Here is a 25964-nt window from a genome sequence, read left to right as displayed (position 1 = left end):
AGAGCTCAGAGCTGAAGAATTGAGCAGTAGGAGCAGCTCTGAGAAAGTCAGTGGACAGATGTTCTTTTTCTCTCCATCTGTAATCATATATGAGCTGCAACATAAGGGGTCATGTTTCTGTGCCCTCTGGAGTAAAACATAGGGCTGATTAACATACTGTACATGTGAAAATACAGGTGAAAGGTCCCAGTAGGGAATGATGATATAATCATATAGATTTGTCCACCACCAGTGAGTCTTCCATTATGTTAACAGACACGTATCTCTCTGTTCATATCTGTGTATCATGTCTTTGTGGTCAATGTTGCACATTTATGAGTAGAACTGCTTTATGGCAATATCTGTTATTTATGAGTTTAGATAAAATAGCTGGTTCGTCAGGTAGTGTACTCACTAAAACAAGTTGAACTAGTTTCTGGAAGAAAATTTGGTTTACAAGCAAGGACTGAACACATATATCACAGGAATATAGTAGGCTAACACACATCATACCAATGTAAAACATATTATTACTACAGTATAACAAAAACAGCAGCAGACCAGGTTTCTTTATTGACTTTCCAGAAAGTTTACTGTAGCCTATCACTATTAAATTATAAAATAACACAGGCCTATAGAAGAAGAATAGAGGAAAGATAGAGGAAGATTCATCTCAGTCAATAATTTAATTATCATGATGTAAATCTGATGGAGCTTTGCAAGAATTGGAAAAAATAACATTTTTTTTAAAAAACAGACAAAAAGCACCTAATAATTACTGCTACCACATAAAGAGATAATAGAGTCATGTGTCATCGGTGCGGTGTGTATGCTGTCTCGGTGTGGAGTGTCTCGCAGTATTGACGTGTTGTTAGCAGATGGAGCAGGAGGGCTGATCTCTGCCTCCAGAGGTCATTCTCACTACAGTTGCCACTTGTTGCCAAAAGCAGCTCGGAGCTCCACACCATTCAACAGCGAACATATTTCAAGTATTTATTCAGCTCACTGTCGAGACCTACATACTTGATGTTGAATGCGGAACGTTACCGGGACTGAAAGAAGACTCCTTTGATCCGGTTGATAATATTTGGACGCATCTGACGGAGAGAAGCATGGTTGATAACACAAGTTTAGCAACTAAATCTGCTTTGGTAAGCGTCCAGGATTTATTGGATTATTAGACTTCACTACTCTACAGTTGATTTATAATCTTTTTCAAATGCATCATTTTACTACTAATAATGTGACACACTCAGAAACGTTGTATTTGGACAATTTAGCTGAGTTATGTCCACTTTGTGCATGTTTTTCTTGTTCTCTTGTATGCTTATGAAATAAGGTTAGGCTATGACAGGTTCTCTTCTTTCTACTCAACTTTAATGAAACTGGGTAATGAAGCTTATTAGTAAATCAAATAAAGTAATAATCATACATGACCGTCCTCTCGTTTTCCCGCAGCAAGACTCTTTCTCGTCCGCCAGCAGCCTTCCCCTCCAGGCTCCCTCCGCCTCCTCCCACAGCCTGTTCCCCGGCTCACAGTCCCAACAGCCCGGCAGCGGCGGCATGAAGCTCGAGGCGGTCATGGAGAACCTGCAGCGGCAACAGGCAGCACGGCTGGCCCTGGAGGAGAAGCTTCGGCAGGCAGAGAAGGAGAAAGATCTCCGCTCCATGGTGGAGTCCCAAATACACCAACAAGCCCTGGCTTTCCGTCACTACCAGGCGGCGATGCGAGGCGCTCTGGCCGCCGGAGTTGCCAACTCTTCCCCCGGGGTGACGCTTCCTCACATGGAGGTCCGCAGAGCCGACGAGGACAGAAACTCTTCCAGAGCCGGCAGCGATGATAAGGAGCGGGATGATGAGGAAGATGATATGGAGGAGCAGGAGGTAATTGATGAAGAGGAGGACGACGAAGACGATATCGGGTTGAACCACTACAAGCACCGGCATTCCTCTCTCCAGGAAGCCTGCCTGTCTCCGAAGAGCGGCCCGATGCATCTCATGGCCAGAGTCCCGGGGCCCTTCGCTCCGGCCCGCCGCGCAGAGTCCCCGTCGGCACAGCCGCAGTCCCAGCACCACGAGTGGACCTACGAGGAGCAGTTCAAACAGGTAAGACCGGCTCCTCACTGTACGGCTGCTGCTTCCTTCACTGTGATAGTTGTTGGACAACAGCTTGTTTTTAAACTCTTTACAGATTCTATCAGCACTTACTTCCATAATGTCAATGAGTTTCTTCATCAGTCACGACTCATTTTTATTTAAGAAATGTCATTTAATTGGAAGCTTTTTGCGCCTTCTATCATTGACTTATTTCTGCAGCACAAAGTTACAACATTACATTTGCTTTGATCTTCGTTTTCTTTCTTGTATTTGAGAAAAAGTCAACGTGGAGTTTTTAAAAAAAATTTCTGTGAAATGTTGAAAATTATCAGAATCATTTTCTGTTGAATTGAAGCTGAAAGTTTGAACGAGGTTTTTTGAACAATTAAGGCACAATTTATAAAGGGTTTGTGAGCTGTCAGGGCTTTTTAAATGTTGAATTATTTTTCTACAGAGCTGTAGCTGTTTATCAGTTATAAGACATGAGAACAGATGTGTTCCTTTGGACTGATGTGGAGGATACAACCACTTATCCTCTGCAGAGAAAATCTTATTAAGCATTCATTAATGAATTACTAACATTTATAACTGCATTACATCTAAACAGAAAGGATATTTATTCATTATTAAGACTAATTCCTCTAAGTGAGGGTTCCTCCTGTTTATTCTGTAATGATTCAACTAATTCAATGCTTATAATGTATTAATACATGGTTTTTGTTTTAAGACCTTTTATACCATTAATGAAGCCATTAGAAAATATGTGTTATTAGAAAATGCTGCTGTGGCCTCTTTGTGTTTATACACTACATTGAGATCTGGTTGAAGCTCCTTAGCTTAGCGGCTAGTTAATGTCACTAAGTTATTTGATTGATATATAATTCTCCATATATGTCCAGCCTCCAGCAGGCAGATCTATACTCTCTGAGCGCTTGTGGATTCTCCATGTCATCTTTTATTTATGACAGATCATTTACAGACTTCCTTAAATGTGATGTGTACATTAGTGCCTGCATTAGAGCTGCACATTAAAGCAACCCAATGCATGGAAATGCAATTTAAATAGGGGCTGAAACCAATAGCCTCAATATAGAGACAATTAGGTGTGGAGGATGGTGAGCTGAGCCTGTGAAGAGAATGTCCAGCATCCAACATTTTTTTCTCTCTTAAACATCTATGATTCATTAATGGTGTATTTAGAATTATTCCTGCTATAGGTTATGTATATCATCTCTCTGGTCATTTGAGTTGATAGCCTGCTTGATATTTACCATCATAGGATATGTTATACTACTTATTAGATCTCATGTATGGTGGCAGGATTTAAAACCTGTTACTGTCATTATAAAAGCATTACTATCTGCTGATAACTCTTATTTTCATTAAGTCAATTTAATTTCCCGGGGCCGTGCATGTACACGCCACGTAAAATCAGCCTATATGCTTCAAAGATTCCTCAGGATGTGCAGTTATTGTGGGGGTCATTTGTATGTAGTCATTCAGTGTAATGGTCATGGGACAATAAAAGGATGCTTATGGCTGCTAGGCAGACAGAGTGGAGCCAGTATACTAAGCATGCTCAAAGCTGCAAAACAAAACCACATTTGAAGGCAGTAAATGCATCTTTGGAAATAGGAACAAGATGTTGGCTAAATATAAAAAGGCCCTTCTGAGGCGGACAAGTTTTAATCTGATCTGAACAAAAAAGGGACCGGCCGTGTTTACAGTAGCTCCTAAATCACTTCTGTAGACTTCAGGAACAACACGGGCGTCAGTGCCGGCATAAACACACCAAAGAAACTTTTCTTAAATGAAAAAAAACTCTTGTCATTCGGACAGCTTTTGTTTTTCATTTTAAGTAATATTTTTTTAATTCTTAAATTAGAAGGAATTTAAAGACAACCACAAACCAAATATTTGTTGTAAAAAAAAACATTGACTGACAGCTGGTAAAACCTGATTTGAGCTTTTACAGTGATGACCCAGCAGGAGACAATGTGCAGCAACATATAAAGAGATGAGATGTTAAAACATAAAAGAAATTCCTTTCAATGATAGAAAAAGATGCTGAGTGAGCGCAGACAACTAAAAGACCTGAGGCAGAGAGAGAGAGGGAGAGAGAGAGAGAGAGAGAGAGAGAGAGAGAGAGAGAGAAGGTGTGGTGTGTAGTTTTGGCAGTGGTTCAGAAAATACAGGGAAGTGGACTTGGTGGTATTCCAGCCTGGCTCACACCCAAAAATGCTGGGATCTCCCTGTCTGGCTGCATGCTTGTGTGTGTGTGTGTGTGTGTGTGTGTGTGTGTGTCTGTGTGTCTGTGAGTCGGCTCGGTGCCAAACTATTACGAAACAGCAACAAAATCGTGTGCTGTTACTACACACTGGGCCGTGCTTCCTCTCTGAAACACTCACATACGCGTTATTTACTAGTGTGTTGGCAAAGATATGTGAGCCTGCAAGCATTTGCATGAACTGACATAATATTAAGACAGCACAGTCTGTTCCTTAGTGCTGTTTCATCACAACTTAAAAATTGTTCAACCCCCCCTCCACCCAAAAAAACCCCCACAGCGTAGTATGTAAATAGATAAGTGTTGATTTATCTAAATAGTGAAGCTTTTTTTCATTGTGTAAAGACCAGTGTACAATAGAAGAACTGGCTTTGTGTGTGTAGTGTTAAAAGTAGAAATGTTAAAAGCCCGTGCTGCCTTACCGCAGAACAATCCTGTAATTCTAACAACAGTTGAGTCGCTCGGTGTGGTGATTTACTGAAGCAGGATTCAAGTCTCTCCGATTGATTTTCAGTGTGTACTGGAACTGAAAACACTGTCTCTGAAGGAAAAGCAGTAATCCAACATGTGTGTACGCTTCTATAAAATCTGGGAAGTGTTTTATTATTTTTTCAATGTTAAAATAGTTGATTAAAAAAGTCAACTGAAATATGGTGTATCATGTAAATATTGTAACATTAGTACTGATAGTAAAATAGAAAAGCCTGTAGAAGGTAGGTTTTGTATTTAATGTAATAATAATGTAATGTAATAAATACATCACATAAAACACATGCAGCATTAATGCAATACACTCCAGAGCAGTTACACAACACACAGCAGTAAAACACAGTTGCATTTCTAATGTTTGTCTTTTTGTGTTGTTTGTATTTGGAGCTGGAGGCAACATCATCAGCCTGAGGTGACATATACAGAATGCTTACATCGGAACTTTTCATTTTCATAGAATGTAATGTCATTGCTTTGAGACATCCTGCTAACAAACAAACAAAGCAAACAGGACTGAACTGAACCATAAAAATGAGTGAAAATTCCAGTTTCCAATACAAATGAACTTGCCTCATTTTCTTAAGTCCAGTGCAGTGTTCCCTCTTACTCTGCCTTGTTCATTTTTAGAAGCTTGCTGAAGTAATGGTTGAGGGCCGTAAAGTCAATGACTTGTTAAAAGGCTTTTTTCAGTGTAGAATGGGGCATTGTGTGTCAGCATGTTGAAAATGTGCTCTTAAAACACACAGATGGAATCAAACAGTTGCCTGCTTTGTATTTTTGCTCAGAATGTTCCCACACAGACAACATGCCTAACTAACTGTCATGTAATGAACATGATGTCAGTTGATGGGTTTGTGTTTTGGGAACTCCTTTCAGTGGACTGTTCCTCTATCCAGCTTGTTTTTTCCGACAACTGTAGAAAACTGGAGGAGGAGGAGGAGGAGGAAGAGGAGGAGGAAGCTTCAGCTGTACTGGTGTATGATTACACTCCCCTCCCCCTGCCACTCAAATCATCCACACTGCAAAAAATATCCAACATCAAGTCATTTAGCCTGTAATTAACCTAAAGGTCACAAACAAGCGAAGACACAGAGAAATATGACAAAAATGTTTAAGATTCAAGTTTGTTCTGAAAAATTCCTGAAACAAGTTGATTTAAATGGAAAGCATGATTCTATATCTCACCAGTGTTTCACTGCTTTCACTAAAATAAGACTCAAGACTAAGAGATTAATAAGTCAGTAACAGCTAATATGACTGGATTCTTTTCTAAAATCCTGCTCCAAATCACATGGTGGACACTGTGTGCTTAAAAGCCAGTTTCCTCCGTTCCTCTTTATTCATTACACCTGATTGTGCTCTGAGTTTTTTTTTTTTAAGATGACAGCTGAACATTAACAGGTATAATGAGATAGTGATAGAGTGAAGATACCACACGTCTTTATAACAGTGTTTGCTCCTAAACTACACATTTATGTCTACATTACTTTTTCTGCTGACTGTTTATGAGGTCATACTGTATAGTTTTAGATTTGAAGATGATGCAGGGCTTGAAATCAAATGGATTTTTGTAGGGGAAGTTAAAGCCCCATCAGATAAGTGAAACATCATTAAAAACAAGCATTTCTTCATGTTATGTGTAATGAACGGATGCAATATAGGTTTGTATAGACTGTTTATGTTGTGTTGTAATTAGGGCCGTAGTGCAAGCTTAACACACGTAAAGAGGTTTAACCACCTCTCACATTTAGAAATAGCATTTACGTAATCTTTCATCACTCTACAGCTGTTAGCTCAGACTGGCTCACTATTACAGTTTCCATTGTAGCTTCTGTGAGCGTTAAAAAAATAATAAAGATTGTTAATATTTATTTACCTCATCTATGCGCACATGTTTTGTTTCAGAATAGAATAGAATAGACTTTATTGTCATTGCACAAGAAGTACAACAACATTTGCTGTGCTGTGCCTTAATATAAAAAAACAGAAACACACACACTTACGCAATCATCCCAAATCAATAAATATATATATATATAAAAAGCATCAGTAGACAAATACACTGGTATAGAGAGCCTCCTCATTGCTCACGTCGATGACCAGAGCATATTTTAATACTGGTATTGCATTCTGTTTATTGTTACAGGTCTCTCGGTTGTTATTCTGATTACAGCGATGCTACAGGGTAACCAGGGTAACCAGGGTTACCAGGGTACCTTGGCTAGCATACATCCATGAGCAGCTTTGCTACTGCCCAAACAAAATATTCCCAAAACATTCCAGGTGGAAGTCACGCTCTACAATTATGGTTCCACACATGGGATTAAGTGGATTATTAAACCATTTTGACAGTAACTGTTTACACGCTAACTGCAGATAGATCCCTGGAATGTTCAACAAAGTATTTCTTATTGCTACATCATGCATTGTTCGTCAGTTATGTGTATTGTAAAGTATACAGTGAAGGGTAGGTCTGGTATGGTCCTCTCAATGTTTCTCCAGTATTTTTCAGCTATTTATCAGAGGGCTCGTCTTGAAAAACAATCAGCCCCATCTGACCCCTCCCCCTCTGCCCCATCACCACCTCACCACTTTAATGTGACCATAAAACCTGGCTGGGAGAGCAGCTCTGAAAGAGACACATGCTGCTACACTTTAACTCCTGTGTCAACATTCTGTCAGGGATGTGGAAACACTGTCTGATCCTGTGAAGCTACTGTAAAACATATTACTACAATTCTCCATACGGCAAAGAGCTGGATTATTCTTGCAGCAGATATGAAGGGGTACAGCCTGTAGGCAGAGTGTGTGGGGCCCCGGCCTCCCGCCAGGATCCTTGCTCGACATATTCATCTAACAGCTGTAGCTCACTTTAAAAAGTGCTCAGTCACTGGAAATGCTTTAATAGCATTCCTGGATTCTTTCACTATGTGCCGTTACGGTTATATTGCGGGCTGCCACATGGACTGAAGGGGGATGGGGGGGCTGTAAACAGAAAACATGAGAAGTGACAGAGGGAAAGGATGATCTGAAATGTGTGTTGTGTAACTTGTCAAGTTAAGAACTAATCCCAGGGCTGGTTTAGGAAACAGGTAATTACATGATGCATATTCCTAAATACAGTGGTGTTTAATCAAATTACCAAAAACTATGAAAAAAATCAGCCTATGAGCTGGTTAATCCTACGAGTACTGCTTATAATGAGACTGTGATGTATACTGTAATCTGTACTTGATGGAAACTTATATAAACAGTCCACAGAGGTAGGTGGGTGGGGGTCAGTAAAAGCAAACTTTGACCTGGGGCCCCTTAACAGATTAATGTTTCTTTAAAAAACAGCATTTTTTTCACAACCTTAGTTAGGGGAATTTAAACATTTTAACAAAAAATGCAAAATTGCACAATACATCAATGTTAAATAAACCAGCCCTGTCTAAATACAATATAGTCCAAAGTTGAAAAAAATGAGACTAAAACTAAAACAAGACTAAATACTGAGAATACTCCATGCTACAGAAACATATCAGTTTAGATTTGAGGGACTGAATATTTTTATTTTATGCTACTTTTAATTCACTACATTTATTTTGGTACATAAAGTCTTGTTAATTTTCAAATGAATACGTTTACATTGAATAATATATAATAGACTTAATATATAATAAAATGGTTGAGGATTAGAGCAGAGAACAGTTCCCACTCTGTTTGGCTTGTGTGTAGTTGTGGCTCATGTTACAGATGTTGCTGTTCAACCAAATGAATCATTATTTTAGATCTGAAGATGTAAAACTTTACAATATTTCACATAAAAAGCAAAGTTTAGAGAAAAGTCTAAAAAAAATGTATCAAACTTTGATTGGCAGAACTCTACACCTGGCTCATTTATTATCGGTCACTGATTTTCTGCAAAATAATGACTTACTTTTAATACTTAATATATTTAGCTGAATGTGGTATTGCTACTTTAGTTCAGGATATGAGTACTTACAGTATTAAAACATTCTGTTACTCAATTTAAATTGTCCTTCTGTGAACCATTTTCATGCATGGACGGGTGCCTCGCCTTAAATACTTGCAAATAGAAATAGAAATTCACATTGTAACTTACAACTTTTTGGAATTTCATAATTTAAGTGTTGCAGCTGCATTTGGAACTGTTGTTTGCTTCTAATTCAGTGATATCTCTTGCACATCTGTCCATCCTGTGAGAGGGATCCCTTCCCTGTTGTTCTTCCTGAGGTCTGTTTCATTTGTTTTTCCTTATTGGAATGAAGGGTCTAAGGACAGAGGTTGTTGTATTGCTGTACAGACTGTAAAGCCCCCTGAAGCTAAATGTATGTTCATTGATACTGGGCTATACAAATAAAATCCACTTGATAAATTATATTTAACTTTGCTGTTGCATTGAATTATTTTGTTTTGTTTGCAATGGAACAAAGAAAAGAATAGGAACGCTGGAACTCAGTGACTTGATTGATTAACTATTTATCAAGATTGTCATCAGTTAATGTTCAGTGAACAATTTAAATGCAGTTGTGGAAGTGTTCTTCTTTGTGAAAGCAGTCGTGCAGACTGTCCAAAAAAGTTTCAACATGTTCAATGATAAAATGTTTCATATGATTCATTCATAAAGGGTCAGGAAACACCACAATGATATCTAATAGTGCGTGTAGGAAGGAACTACCTTGGTATCTGTAGTACATTGATCCCCTCACTCCTACTCTCCACACACGCACGCATGCACGCACACGCGCGCACGCACGCACAAACACACACACACACATGCCATCCAGTTCCTTTGCGGAGCCTCCACTGTGCCGAGGATGACAGTATGTGGTGACTGTCTTCTCCTTTCTTGCTGTATTGCTGCATGGTGAGACCTGGTAGTGGCCATGCAGTGAAATGGGCTAGACACAATGCGCCATTGAGACATAGTTGTTTTTACTGCAAATGACTCCTCTCTTTTCATTAAAACAGAGGCAGGGTCAGTTTGTTCAAACACCCCCCCCCCCCCCCCCCCCCCCCGCCCCCCACCCACCCACCCACCCTCAATGTGGGTGTTACTTTTTAATCTCAGCAGCCTGGAATTTCTGCAGCTGCTTGCAAAAGCCCCCCTCTCTGTTTACGAGATCCGACTGTTGGGCAAACATTGCCTCACCGCTGAGTCTCTGACTCGCTTTTTCCATCCCGCCATTGTTGTGGAGGCCCTCGGCATTACTATGACAACGTGTTATCTTTTGATTGAATGCATGTGTATATCAGTTTTTACATCACATCATGTTTGTACATCATGTCATCGCTACTTATATTGGTATAGGATAATGTGCTATAACACAATATAATGGTACACTGCTTCGTGTCGTTAGGTATGGGGCCCTGAGAGGCCCTTGAGGGTTGTGTAATTGAGTTTGGAGCAGGCACTCTATGAGGGGACAATGTCAAAAAAATCAAAGGGCAGAAATAAACCTGATTAAGAGTTTGTGGAATGAAAAGTAGAACAGATGTGTTCACAAACATTTCACTGCTGGAGTGTTTCAGCACCTCCTGTTTATTAAGACTTATTTTCTTTCTTATCTCCATGAAATGAATCATAAAGTCTCAGGGGTTACAGTCTACTTCTACAACTCTCTTTTTTCTGTGAGGTTTGCTCATTCAAGTGTTTTTAAATGTGATTAAACAAACTCTCTTAACAGCTTAAATTAGTTGTAAATCACTTGTTAATGATCATTAACACAATCAACATCCCTAAAATCACCATATAAAGCAGTTCAAGGCTTTTCGTACACTTTTTTTGCAACTGCTGCACCTCTAAAGTTAACCCTGTGTTAGTCTTAACACTCCTTATTCAGCCCAGGTTAGTATGATAAACCCCCAGTAACCCTAACAATATCTTTCCAGAAGCTTCTGGTTTTAATACATTATGAACTTTTGTTTAAATAAATGTAAAATATTCCTGTTTTGAGTTATGCACAATGTCTGTTGTTGTTGTAAAGGTTATGTTAGCAGCCCCTTTTTAACTAGATAGTTCCATTAAAGTTTAAGAAACTAAACCAGTGAAGTAGAAGTTCATCAATCCTGTTTGTTTCCACTGCATCTGACCAATCATGAACATCAAAGCAATTATAATCAATATTTTCTACAATAAGAACCCATCAAACGTCTGTAAGTTTGTTGCCCATAGTGATGAACCTACAGAAATTAGAATATATATGATATATATAAATAAGAAATATATACACATTATAAATTAAATTACTATAAATAAAAAAGACACATAGAACTAAAAAAAGTAACTTGAATTTAGAAAAATTATGAAATATACATAAAATACTGCCTATATAACTTAACTATAAGAAAAATGTTATATATGTATATATAAAATAACAAAACAAAATAAACACCAATACCGCACAGCTGATAATAATGACTGACTGATATATCAGTTAGGACGTAGTTACAGAGCAATGAGAACTGTAATATGATTGGCTGAGTATTTATTAGTCACCACACACCCGCTGAGCTATATCGGCCCTCTCTCAGCTTCTTTGCATGTTGAGCTGCTGCACATACCAAAATAGCATGGAGACGTCCACACCTTAGACCTGCTCCTTAGACTGACCTCAATCTAGTTATCAAATCACTTTTTATAGCAGGGAGCAGATAGGTACTGTTCTTAAACATTTATATGCATCTAGAAAAATGTATTTAGTGTACATGCAAGTTATATGTGTGCGTTATCGGTACGATCTTGTTGAATGTATAAGCCACTACAACACTCACACAGATCAGTCACTGCCTGCAGAGGCTACAGATAAAAAAAAACCAGGGTCAAAAAATTCACTGATTCTTCAATATACATGACCTTCAGCCCCATTTGCATCCAGTATAATGCACAATCAGCATTTTTATGACCCAATATATATAATCAAAAGCTGTACATTCAATGGCTGGAGATTTGCATGTGTGACATGTGTGGGCCGCTGCACTAACAAGCCTGAGTAATAATTGATAGGTAAACACCAAGCTAGCATATTAGATTGCTGCCATAAAAGTGTGTGTTTGTGAGTCAAGGTCTCTCTCGTGCACTGTGGAGAATCTGTCGCTGCTGCTGAATCAGTTCTTGTTTGAGTCCTTTGAGGTGTTCACTTCTGTCCTGTCAGTGTGCTGTTTTTTAGTTTCAATAGCCAATCAGCTCATAGCCAAGTCAGCTGGTCAAGCTAGCAAAGTATCAGCTGATTAAAATGGCAGAGTTTTAGATGAAGGAAAAGAGAGCCTCAAAATGATTGCACTGTTAAGTCATTATCGTCTAGTTGAAAATATAAATGATAAAGACATGATGAAGCTGCTCAACTTCAAGATGAGACATAACTTGGACAACATCCTCCTCTCTGACAGCACCGCTAGAGAGTCCAGCTCCACCTCTACAACATCACTGGCTTTGTGGATCAGTTTGTTGTCGACGTCCACTACCTTCAACCTGCTGCATCAGCACACAATTACAAACAGGAGAGTACTGTCTACCAGAGAATCATAAAACATCCTCAGCCTTGTCTGGCAGATGTTGAAAGACTCAGACTCCTCAGAAAGTAGAGACGGCTCTGAACATTCTTGTAGAGGGCTTCGGTGTTCTTAGTCCATTGGTTATTGTAACTGTACACTCTCAGGTACTTGTAGTCTTCCACATCCAGCTCCTTTGTCTTTGCCACACTGAGCTGCATATGGTTCTGAGCACACCATATGACAAAGTTTCCCACCATAGCCCTGTACTCAGCTTCCTCACCGCTGTTGATACATCCAACTGTAGCAGAATCATCAGTAAACTTCTAAATATGGCAGTGCTCTTTGTGGTAGTTGAAGTCCATGGTGTACAGCAGGTATTCAACTAAAATTCACTGAGGTCGAATTTGTGAAAATGTCCTCAAGTGAAGGTCCAGAACATCATAATGTCACAAGGTTTCCAAAGTGCTGCACAAAAAGATAAAACAGAATAAATAGATAACACAATAGAAGCACAATAAAAAGATGAAGTAGACAATAGAAAGATAAAAGCAATAAAATAAAAATTAAATATAAAATGACACATATGAACTCTTTTCTTAACAGTATCTAGGCTGGAGAGGCCAGTTAGTCTGAGGGGTGAGTAGGACCGTCACTGGAAGATGGGGGACTGTAAGGAGTAGGAGTTAGGGGCAGTGGAGTATGTAGTGGTTGTAGGCAGACAATAGATGAGTCAAGGAGCGTATGAGTAGTGTCAAATCTTCCGAAGGACAGATTAATTTGGCCTTGTCCAAGATGGACTGTACTTATATAGCACTTTTCTAGTCTTTTTGACCACTCAAAGCACTTTTACACTACATGTCACATTCATCCATTTACACACATTCATACACTATTGACAGGGGTACCACACAGCAACCTGCTCATCAGAGAGAACTAACATACACACATTCATACACAGTTGGCGCATTAGGAGCAATTTGAGGTTCAGTATCTTGCACAAGGACACATGGACATGTGGACTGGAGGAGCCGGGAATCAAACCACCGATCTTCCGATTGGTGGACGACCGCTCTACCTCCTGAGTCACAGCCTTCAACTCGTGTGATGCCAGTCGGCCTGTAACCAGTGATTGTCTTCATGCCTTACTTACGTCCTTCTGCTGGAGTTTCCACTCCAGTTACCTCCTGTACTTCTTTTCAGCCTTGCTGATCTTCACCTGTCTGCCAGTCTGTCACTTAAAAAGTGTCTCACTTGCCTCCTCCGACCATCTTGACCATCATGGTTTTGGTCTGACCTACCCATGAGGAGAAGGTAGAAGAGCTGTATGCTTCCATAACGTTAGCATAAAACACGTCCAGAGCCTTCTTCTCTCTAGTTGGAGAGCTTGCATACTTGGATAAAGTTGGGCAGGGTTGTCGCCATGGTGAAGATTGCAATGAGGGCACTTGGATGTTGAGTCCAGAGTTGAGGTACGGCCTTGTGAATGACGTTACATGCCTATGTTAGGTTGGTGGGGGCTGGGGGTTTGTAAACAGATACCACAATGGCATGTGAAATTCCCCTTGGCAAATAATATGGCTGAAGTCCCACAGCTACATTTCAATGTCTGGGCAGCAAATACTTTATTATTATGTGACGATCTGAACAATAAGGTCCCCGCCTTTGCGCTTAACGTTCTCGGTGCAGTCCTTGTTGGTCCAAAAAGTCTGAAAACCGTCGCTGGAAACATTGAGGCCAGGGATAACCTGCTGCAGCCATGTTTAACTGAACTACATGATATTCACAGCCAGGACTCTCTTTGACTTCCTTCTTAGTGCTGTTAGCTTGTCCATCTTATTCACTCTCCCTTCCTGTCATCCCTGAAACTTTCTCCTGTGCTCCTTGGTGAGTTTGGTTGGCCATGTCGGCTGGTTGGAATGCCACGAGTTGATCCCGACTGTAACAGTAACAAAAAATGGAGTCCGCAGACTTTTGTGCAGTGGCAACATTATGCTTAGAAAAAAAGTAGACCAACCACCAGAAAACTGATCAAAACTCCTCTAAACAGAAGGGTATAATAATATAATCCTCACTATTTACTTCGCTAAAAAAAAATCGAGAACAACTGCAACAGGCAACCACTGAGGACGACACCAGGACACTCAAAGTGTTTGCTGTTCAGCCCTCCCAGTCCATTCTCACAGATTACTTCTTTGCAGGCCTCATACTGAGTTAATGTCCAGCTTCCGACTTGTAAATAACTTTCATGTCAACAAATTTAAAACTGGGAAAAGTCCTGTAGTGTATCAAACTTGGTGCTCATGCTTGTTCATTTCATGTGAAGGGCAAGCACAGATAGGAAATATATTTATGACAACTCAAAATGACTGATTGATTGCAGAATGGCTCATATATCATAACACTATATTATGACTTGTGTTACATTGAATGCAGGCACTTCTGTATCATTAAATCAGATATTCTGAAACTTTTCTAACTTGTTGACTCCGATGTTGATGTGAACAGTATTTATTAGTCATAAACTGGTAACGACGTTGACATGACATAAAGAAAGGCAGGAAAATATGTGTAATTTATTTGATTAATTTTGCATGTATTAAATGTCTACATCATAAAGATAAAGATATACTTTAAAAGGTTATTTTCATTAAACAGTAATATAGATGGTAGCTGCTACATTAGCAGTCTTGAGTCATGACAGTCCTGTTACAGTAACTGTGGTGACTGCAGGTGCTGAGCTGCTCTGAAGATCATGTAGTGAATTTTAATGGGTTAGATCTAAAAGAAGGAAAGACTGAAAATGACTCCGGAATATTTTAATAATTAAACATAATGTTGAGTAAGGTTATGGTCCAGGGCTGAATTTGTATGTATCAGTATTATTACAATACAGTGAGATTTACTTACTTGAGGAGCAGAACCTGGAAGTTATGGTTTCACTTTGACACTTTGTTTTCCCAAACTATGATAATGAAGTGTTTGCCTCTCCTCTCTCACTCCACTCCTCTGATTATTTTGCACAGGGTTCCTTGCATCCTGGCAACATAAGTAGAATAGCACAGCAAGTATTTAAAGAGCAAGAGAAGTGCTGGTTAATGAATATCTGCTTTAGTCCGTGATGGATGGGAGATGTAGGAGGTGAATTTGGAGAGTTCATTTGAAACCTGGGAAGGATTGAAACATGAACCATTACAACATGTAGTTTGGAGGGTGGGGGTTGATGTAAATGCAAAAATGGGGACTAGCTGACAGACCCAGAAAGAGATACACACACCAGTTCCATCTGTTGTACCTCCTGTCATAGATTAATGTGTTTGTGCAGGTGTGTGTGTGTGCCCATAATGCATGCCATTACATTCCTATTGAAGCCTGAGGGGCCACAGCATATCAGTGCTCACCCAAATACTCACATGTCAGATAGTGAAGTAGACATGTGTGAAGCTTAGCAGCATGGTCTCACTGTCTCTGCTCTAACTCCAGATTGAGGGTAATCTGGAGCTGTCCATTCTGATCTTTCCAGGCCAAGGGGCCACAAAGATCAGGTGTAACATAAGTAAATTAACCTCTCTGTTAATCCTGCTGATTTACGCAAGGAATTATTTTCATAATGCCCTGTGACACAGCTTGACATCTGGTCATGAAGCGGTGGGGAAATATGCAGAGAATTAGATCAATCTGAGAGGAACAAGAGGAGGTAGAGAACATGTTTGAGAAAGAAGAATGAGGATTTACAGTCACTAAAAGAAAAAAGGAGAGTTTTCTCCTTTGTCTTGACTGACGTCAACTAACAAATGGCTTCTTTGCATGTGCTTTGCATGGAATACTAGTAGAGTTTTTGCATTCATTTAGTCTCTCAGTACCTTTCTATGGGCTCATTAGTGGTGTGTACTTTTCTAACCAAGACACTGTCCAAACCTTGTGGGAGCTGCAGCTGTTGAATGTTAAGAAAATAACTGCTTTGTTGAGATATTGAAATCTAAATAGTGGACAATCATCTATCAGAATATGAAAGGAAAACCCTTTTATTAGATTTTCAGAAAGACCTTACAGACAGTGTAATGTAGGTATAAAGTAATAGCCTGTGTTAGATAACAGGCAGACTAGGGCTGGGCAATATATTGATATTATAATGATATTGTGATATAGTCTTAAAATGTGCATATTGTAATATGGTAATATTGTGATATTGTGTTGTCTTTTCCTGGTTTGCCAGTGATGTCATTTTCTGAATTTACCAGACTGTTCTAGCTGTTCTATTATTTGCCTTTATCCTGTCAGTCATTATATCCACATTACTTATGATTATTAAACAAAATTCTCTTTGTGTTAATATTTTTATCTGAGTCATAACTACAATATTGTTGTAATATCGTTATCGAGGTATGTGTTCAAAAATATGTTAATATTTGGTTGTGTCCTTATTGCCCAGGCCTATACCAGACATCTGAAATAATTCCATTTAATGGAATGCTGCTATCATGAAAAACGTGGCGTTTGATTTGAACAATTAATAGTTTAAGATGAATTCATACAAGCATGATTTCTGATATCACAACTAGTTTGGAGCCAATCATGTTTCAGCATGACACTTACACATGTGTGATGTAGAAACTTGAATTCTCCAGTACACAAACACTGACTTTACAGTGAAGTAGGAGACATCTCGTGTCCAGCAGAAAATCAATATACTAAGCAGATCATTTGTATTCAAGATTCGAGATTCAAGAAGTTTATGAGTAAAAACACGGAGGTTCAGACAGTGTAATGACATTCTTACTTTACTGCTCTCCTTACACTCAACAATAACACATACACTCAACAAATACATGACAAAAAGATGCACATAATATATAGAATTAATAAAATGATTAAAAAAAAAGACTAAGAAGAATAAAATTAAGCTAGCTAAAATTAAATAGGCAAGAGAAATGCCGAATAACTTGAGTTAACTTATAAAGTGACTCTTTATATGTCGTTAAATGTGTGTAGGCGGTCTATAATCATGATCTGAGAACACTGATGGATTAGAAATAATCTTTTTTAAACTTTATAAATTTGTCATCATTCTGTCATTAACCAAGTAGATATGTGAGATAATCGTGTCAGATTTTCCAGTAGGTTTATCAGAGGATGCAAATAAAACACCCGTCACTGTTGATGTTGCTTCTGCAGTGTGAAAGCTGTGTCCACTATCAGAAAGAGATAATCAAGTGTTTCCTTTAAAATGTGTGTTCAGTCAGGCAGAGGCAGCGCGCTGGCGCAGAGGAAGCCGGGAAATTCAAGTGGCGGTGGCAGTTCAGAGCCTCTGATTCAGGAGGTCAGTCATTCCACCCCCACCCACTAATCATTATCTCCCCCCACAGACTGACCTGCAATCTCAGATACCACCACATCCAAACCCCCCCCCACCCACCCCCTCACTCGCTGTGAGTGACAGGGCGACATCGGCCTAACAATAGCTGCTGGTCATGTTTCCTCCCCTTCTCTCGCACCACTGCAGCCTGATGGAAAGACAATACCCTTTCTGGCTGAAAGAGAAGTGAGAGGTGACACTATACGGAGAGAGCCTCCCTAGTCAGCCCACTAATCAACAGAATTCATAAAGTGGAGTCAGAGGCGTAGTGTCAGGTTACGTGTCACTCTCAGAGGTGCAGCAGTTACCTCTACAGTGCTACATGTCACTTTAATGACAATAAATTAGCCTAATACTCCAGTATACCTGACTGATAGAATCCTACTCACTCCTAGTAGACGTGAAGCTAATTTGAGGCTTCAGCAGTCTGAGCTTCACTGCTGAATCCTGCAGGGGATTAACTTCATGTTAGTGAGAGATGTCACTTAAAGGAAATGTTCAAATGTTCTTAAACCAGAAGTCAGGTGTCCATATGAACAGTAAAGAGGTGTTCCAGGAATGGGGGGAAATCCACAGTGTGTCCACACAGTCATTTAAAAGTAGAAGCTTCTATTGAGCTTCATCAGTGTGAGTTAGTCATATCAAGTGATATCTGACACATTTACAGTCTTTTTAGCATCAAATTCTCTCTTAGTGTTTCCCTGTTGAGCTGTGGTGGAAGTATAGGAACAAAAAGACTTTGGTACTAAAAACACTGTAACGTTGAAACATAGAAGATGAAGATGAAGACTCATTTGGACGACTGAAGCTTCATATTAGCTTCAGATCAACTTTTAAATCCATGTTTACACAGAAGGAGGACTGTGGATTTAGTCCTCCATCACTTCCATTGTAAACATTATGAAGGGATCTTCTAATGGTCAGAAAAACAGATTTAATGTTAATTTGGGCGAGTGACTGTTTTGAGGCATACTTGAACATTTCTGAACCAGTTGTTTAATGTATGCTATTGGTAATCCATCCATCCATCCATCCATTCATACATCAATATGCATACATAACTGCCAAATAACCACTACTTTTACTTTATACATTAAGATGGTAGCAGGTACATGAATGCAGACTAATCTGCTGTTACATCACTGCACAAATGTAACATGGTGATTTCATTGAGGGTCATAAATGTTACCTGCTAACTAATGCTAACAAGCTGCTGATATGTAGACTATCATTGGTTATATTCAACTCTACTGTCAAACAACAGTATCAAGTCTGAGAAAACAACCTGGTTTCTGCTCTGTGTACCAGTCAGTCAATCAAACTCTGACCTGTTTGTAGAGCTTTGTAGACTGGTGGCTCCTGGTTGAGAGTTACTGCGTTAAATGGAGTACGGATGGAAATCAGATGGGACAGATACTGAGTAATTAACCACGGGCGTTGGTGGGAGCCGGCGGTCAATTATTAGCTCTGTCTGTCAAATGGAATTGTATCCCAGATGGTAAGTAGACAGTCAGGCAGGTTGGAGATGTAGGAACATGCTGTTCATGATAGGTTTGGAAGACAAATGAACAGGTTATGAGCTGAATGTTAGGGTGCAGCCAAGAGCCACGAGCTTGATGAGATTTTGCAAGTTTAAGCTGCTAAGAGCACATACTATGAGCACATGTCATACAGTGTTGATGTGAGGCTGAGACATTTTCTGTGCCATTAAATCATCAAGTGTCACAGTTGTAATGAATGTGTAACCTGACCTTCATACAGCAATGAGCTGAAAGGCGATGGACTGCAGTGTCTTTACTTGTGCAGGTGATCAAAGCCACATCACTCCACACTGTTCTCTTCCTGTAAAAACGGTATTGTTTGGTAGAGATCATCATTGCTTTTAGCTTTTAATGTCCAAACAGCATCTTTCTTTGTACAGTCTTTGTACTATGTGCTCTGTATACAGTACTTCCCTTTTTGTTTACTATAATGGCTTCAGGTCATAATAGCATCCTACATACAAATAATTCACAAAGACAGTTCATTTGTTCAGAAACTTTTGATCAAAAGCTTTCTTGCTCCTGACAACACTTTTATAAAATGAACATAGCACAGTCCTTTTGTGCTTTAACTTCAACAACACGAGTTTACAGCAGTGAAAGTTCTGTCCTTTGTTATATGGCCACATGTATCAGACAGTTAAGGGGTGTGAGTGTGTTCCTTTAGGTAGTGGTCAGACAGTGAAATGTGATTCAGGCCTTTTTTGAGTAATAGATTCAGGAGATTAAAGGTTTATCAGAGGCTGAAACATTGCTGTGGAGAAGGATGAGGAGGAGGAGGAGGAGGAGGAGCAAGAGCAGGTCATCTACTAATCCAAAGGTTGGTGGTTTGGTCCGTATCTCCTCCAGTCTGCTTATGGAAGGGTCTTTGGCCAAGATACTGAACCCCAAATAACTCCCAAAGGCTGTGCTATCAGTGTGTGTGTGAGTGTGTGTGAATGCATTTGATTCTCCTCCTGATGAGCAGGTTGGCACCTTGCATGGAAGCATCTACATGATTGTATGACTGTGTGTGTGACTGGGTGTATGTAAAGCATTGCATGTTTTTGATTGGCCAGTTGTCAGCCTCATTTCCTTATTCTTGGTGTTGGGAGAATAAATGATCTTGGTCAGTTGTGTAATCTTCGGGCTCATCTTTTAAATTGAAATAAAATAGGATGAAAATGAAATCAAATACTATGAAATAGTAAAATAAGGAGGAAAAATGAATGTGATATGATGGAAAAGGAAAACACTATTAAGTTTAGCTGCTTATTCCAAGGTTCTTTGCCATGGATTTAACATTGGCAGTAAGTGAGCCAAGGGGAAAAGCTGATAGCTGATCAATGAGCTGATATCACTCCCCTGCAAAACTATTCAACACTGCCGGAAATGAACAATCTCTGACTTTATTAGAAACTGGATAAGTGTTGAGCTGAACATCTAAAGTCAAAGTAATAACAACCTAAAACCTGCTCATCCTCCCAAAGTCAGCTGTAGGGATGATATGTTAGGATTTGATCTTTACTTATCCTGGTCGGCACAGTTCTTAATCAATACTTTCATAACAAAAGAATTGGGTTTTTTAAATGATCACTTTTAACCCTTTATATGACACTCATTGAAATACTTGAAAGCTCAAAATGAGTTAGAGTTATTGGGGGGACATCACATTTTTACCAGATTTTAAGATATGTGGCAAACTAAGCTAAACAGTTAGACTAGATACAGACAGCTTTCATTTTAGTCTGTAACAATTAGCTTTTAACTTAACCAGCGTGTGAGACAGAGCAGGAGAACAGTGAATCAGTAGACAACCCAAAACAACACCATCCTCTTCTGTAGTCTACGGCTAACAACAACTGACAAAAAAAACTTTATTTCTCTGAACTGAAGGAGAAATTATGATGAGGGCCTTAATATCAACTTATCATATTGTTGAGTTATCTTTTGTGAAATGTTAAAGATATCATTCAAATAAAACACAGTGACAATGAGGAAAATACTTCCAGGCAGCCGCTTCTCTGAATTCTGGATTTCATTTTCAAGCCATCTCTAAGGGGCGCTCTAAAATCCACATCATCAAAAAACAACAAAAAATATAACAGCTCAGATAACTCCACTATGTCGTTGCTGAAAATCTTATAATGTTGCATTTTCCACTGAGAAAAAAAGACTTTCAGCCTATTTTATTAGTGTGTATTTGTTTGCCTTCATTAGACAGTACATGGCATAGAGGCCGACAGGAGACAGGGGGAGAGAGGGAAGAGCTACATAATGACGCTGCCATTATGTAGCATGAGCGCTAACCACTCGGCTTACAAGGCGTTCCAATGGCTTCTTTGTTGTTGTTGTTGATGTTGTTTCTTGTCATGTGATGTGGACACAGGCCAATAGAATAGAACAGGCCAAAACAACATAGGCAGTATTAGAGCTGTTGTTGTTAAACTAATACATTTTGTAGCTAGTACACAATCTGAAATCAATACTGCAGCGATCTCACCAATATGATTATGATCATTTGGTGACAATTCTGTGATCTGGGATGGAACAAACTGAGTGCTTAATGGGGATAATATTACTGTGATTTTGACAGTTGTAGTTGTGGAGTAAGTGGTTACCAGTGCTTTGTGGATATTATGTGACTCGGCAGCTATTATTTGTTTTTTTTTCTCCATTTGAAATAGCAGGGCCTGCTCTAACTATAGTGTGTGTTTAGAGTCCAGGTGAGGTTTTTAGGGTCATGCTGGGAAGTGGACAGGCCTTTATGTTGAACCCTGGCATATCAGTACTGGAAGTTATTTAACTTCATTAAGATAGACTTATCCTTTAATGTTGCTCCGTGTTGGGTGCTCATTTCCAAAGAAATATATTTGCATAAAGTTGAGTAGCTAATTTAATCATTTTAAAAGCTCATTAGTGAATACGTTTGCCATAACAATTTTGTATGGTGATAATATACTAATGTTGTGGTTTCAGCTTGTTCTTCTGTCTGAATGACCAGAAATCAATACAGCTTTAACACAGAAACATCTACCTAGTACTGAACATCTTCAAATTAAAGTAAGAAGTCATTTCTGGCTACAGTCTTTGTTTGGACACACAACTTGGGAAAAGTGTTCAAACTGTTTTTAGCATGCAAGAACAGAATATGTTTTGAATCAGATGGTCAAAAGGTCTTTGAGGATTTCGGAAACAATAATTTCAAAAAGCTGTATGTACAAGTTTTGTTAAATGACCTTCTGGGTTTTTTTAAAGAAAGAAGTAGCTGGAATGTAATGATAAAACAGAAGAGGCACAAACTGGGGCTCTCCCATCCTGTGCATGCCATGTACTGAAGATGAGATTATACATCAGTGAGTCCTTTTTTTATGGAGAGGTCCCAGAGGAATTCCACAGCTCATTGGCACATGGAAATTGCTTGACTTCAAGCAGATGTGGCTCTTTGTCCAGGCATGCTACAAACACCTTAATACTCTGAGTGGCTGGAAAGACAGGGATGAAAGGTGGACAATGGCGAGAAAGAAGGAAAAGTGAGTGCAGACACTGAGTGATAACTATCATTAAAACACATTTCCCGTGTCACTTTAACTGTGACAAAGAGAAATTCACCACTGTGTTCTTTGTTCACAGGTTCAGGGTAATCAGTAAATTCAAGCCAAAGTGTAGCTGAAATCAATACAAACTAGATATAGTTCCTAATGTGCTTATGGATCGCTCAGTGCGAAAAAAGGAAACAGTTGTACTTCCTGTCTTTGTTTTTCTCCTGTTGAGATTGCTTGAGAAAACATGTTGTACAAACAGAGGAAGGCTAGCAGCACCGCGAGAGGCGACTTAATTTATGGCGAGCTTCGCGGGGGGCCATGGGGAAATAAGTAAATTCCCTCACAAATATAACAGTATGAAAATAGATGTCCTTATTAATAATGTCTGAAATGAATCCAAGTTTATTGCTTGAGAAGAGAATATTCATGGGGACAACCAGCACACATGACATTTGTCTTATTTTATTCATCGAATGAGACCTAATGATTTTAAAAAGAATTCTTAATGGATTTATTTGCCTTAACAATTTTATCTCCAGCCCCATCCATTTCCTGACTAATGTCTCAGCATAGTAAGAAATGGACATGGAAAAGATTATTCAGCGTTGCTCACATGGGAATGAAAAATCAATATTGACCTTGTTGGAAAGAAGCCAGGGGAGACCTATATAATTTGTGAGAGAGTCAGCAGCAGGAAAAAGTGCTGTTGTTTTGTTGGAGCCAAGTAGGCCCCATATGATTGTGTGAGGAAGGATGTTAGTGGACGGAGGCCTTCTTTCAGGGAGCTGGATCTGACAATGACTCAGTAAATAACACATAGGAATTCTAATGTGAAGCTATGGCATGCTTTACTGTTAACTAGTACACATCCCCTGCAGTCTGTCTTAATTCTAAGGGTGTGATATTGATTTTAATTCTTTTGATGGAGCAGAAATAACTATCTATCACAAGCAGCCAGTGTCAGCACTGTGGAGTCTGTCTGAGCAAGTCATTTCCTCTATTATTTCATACCAAAATCTCATTTTCTTAAAGCAAATAGTCAATTCTGTTTAGACAGAACATTCATCAACCATTTCAATAAATGAGTTAATTTATGATTAATACAAGTTAAAATACAAACTTCTTTCAGCTTCACCAATCTAAGCATATACTGATATTGTTTCACATCATTGTAATGTGGATTACAATAATAAGTGCATTACAGAAGAAAGGCTTCTCTCCTCTATTACTGTCTAATAAAGGCACAAAAATCATTTACAAAAGCTTACTGTTCCATATGTTGTTGATATATCAGATGTTTGTATCTCTCAGATATTGATGCTATCAGCCTTAACATATTATTTAGTTCATTATTTGTCATCCAAAACAACAAAAGTCATCTTCTCCTTACGTGACCCACAGTTTACAGAAGTGGAAATAAAATGCATCATTCTTTTATGTTTGTGCAGCTGATACACATTTTCATATATGCAAATGTACAAAGTTTGAAAAAAAAAATCCAAGATCAGCATTCAAACATGTTTAGTGATTGGATTTTTTTTTTCTCGATGAGATTAATCAAGCAAGAGATTGAATCAAACATTTATCAATGACTGATGGGGAATGTATGAAATATACAGAGAAGTGTACAGTTTGGACCTTTTGTACCATGTTGTGTTCTAAGAACTGCTGATAGGGTTTTTTTAATTGAACAATGAATCAGTTTAACAATAAAAATGTGAACGGTCTGTTAACTATTTTTTCTGGTGCTTTTTGACATGTCGCTTGTCATTCATTAGTGGTTGGAGTTTGCTCAGATGGTTTAATTGTCAATTGCGTTTATGGACTTTTTGCAATTCACTGAGGCTCTCTACCTCACTAAGTGAACCTCAGTGAACTGCTGCTACTGCTTCTGCTATGGACATATGCTGCTGTATTAAGTTATTCACTTATTTTAGATAGGAAGTTTTTATACTTGATTTTCTTATATGATTATTTAAGCTTTGTTTTATTTGATCACTGTCATTTTATTACATTGCTGGGAATCATTTCCTGTCCATTGTCTGTTATTCTGTCTTATTTTAAGATAGTAACAATCCTTTCTTTCAACTTCATGAAGCAAGAGAACCTGCAGTGGAATGATCTCTGTCCATATACTGATTTCTTACATTTCTCATAATAACAGACCTGAATATCTCTGCATTCTCTTGCTTGTAGGTGTGTTCAGTCATACACACTCTTTGACTTTAAGAATGTGGCCTTGCCATGTAATCTGATCTCCTTTAATCGGTGTGTACTCCTGTGAAATCTAACATGAGCTCGCTGACACTTTGTTTCTGTTTGGCATGAGAGCTATTTGACAGCCTCTGACCTACTTGTGAGTCGCTGCCCATCAGAATACTGCTTAGTGCTCCTACATACCTAAACTGGTCAGAGATCACTGAGTGGATCAACTTCAGATTAAAACAACAGATTAGCCATTGAGCACATGAGGCTGTTGCCATTTATGTACAGGGTGCAGCCGGTGGTCCTTTTTAAACTGCACAAACTGAAACAAAATAAAAATCTGTCTTCCAAGCTGTAAGGGATTTATTTACTGTCTTAATAATGAAAAAAAAAAAGTTGAGTTAAAAATAGAATGTATGTAGTATGAAACTTAGACCATGTTGTTGTCTATAAGGTTATTATCACCTCAATGCAGCTTATCAGCTTGCTTGCAAGACTAATCCTACATCCCATTTCAGTGCAGACAAAGCCACACAGGTCAGCTTCATATGGACTGGATAGTGACATCAAATGTCCTGTTCCAAAGACTATTTTACATCATTTTATATGAAGTCAGCTACAGTTCTTCCACTTCTTGTATACACACTTTACATATTTTATTTATTTATTTATTTATTTTTGCAAGGATTGAATATTAAGTTATTAGTTTTTTAACCTTGATGAAAACATATTATGAAATGATAGCACGTCAATGTTCACCAGGTTAACTTAATTAATTAATTACAATGAATTGCTACAGTTTCTAATAATATCATTTTTTTGGGAAACATTTGAAATTGTTGGAATAGTGAAAGAACTCAAAGTGTCAAAATAGAATGACTGAAAGAAGCTGGAATGGCAGTTAAATGGAAGTGCTGAAAGTTAAAGATACCGTTGTAAGTGTCAAATTCATTTGAGGTACAGTATTGAAGTGAAAGACCTTAAAGGAA

At 38.7% G+C, this 25964-nt stretch overlaps 1 protein-coding gene across 1 annotated transcript in view; it reads left to right on the top strand.

Annotated features, from left to right (window-relative positions):
* The first annotated feature begins 1091 nt into the window (after positions 1-1091).
* The window catches only part of arid3c (AT rich interactive domain 3C (BRIGHT-like)), an 83533-nt gene continuing 58660 nt past the window's right edge, over positions 1092-25964 (top strand). The window contains exons 1-3 of the mRNA XM_062417394.1: positions 1092-1130; positions 1438-2085; positions 17589-17669. Of these exons, the coding sequence (XP_062273378.1) occupies positions 1092-1130; positions 1438-2085; positions 17589-17669 (768 nt within the window). The remainder of the gene's footprint in view (positions 1131-1437; positions 2086-17588; positions 17670-25964) is intronic.

Source organism: Scomber scombrus, chromosome 4, assembly GCF_963691925.1.
Source record: "Scomber scombrus chromosome 4, fScoSco1.1, whole genome shotgun sequence".
NCBI classification, from domain to species: Eukaryota; Metazoa; Chordata; class Actinopteri; order Scombriformes; family Scombridae; genus Scomber; species Scomber scombrus.
Note: the sequence above shows the minus strand (reverse complement) of the source record. Positions and strands in the feature narration are given on the sequence as shown.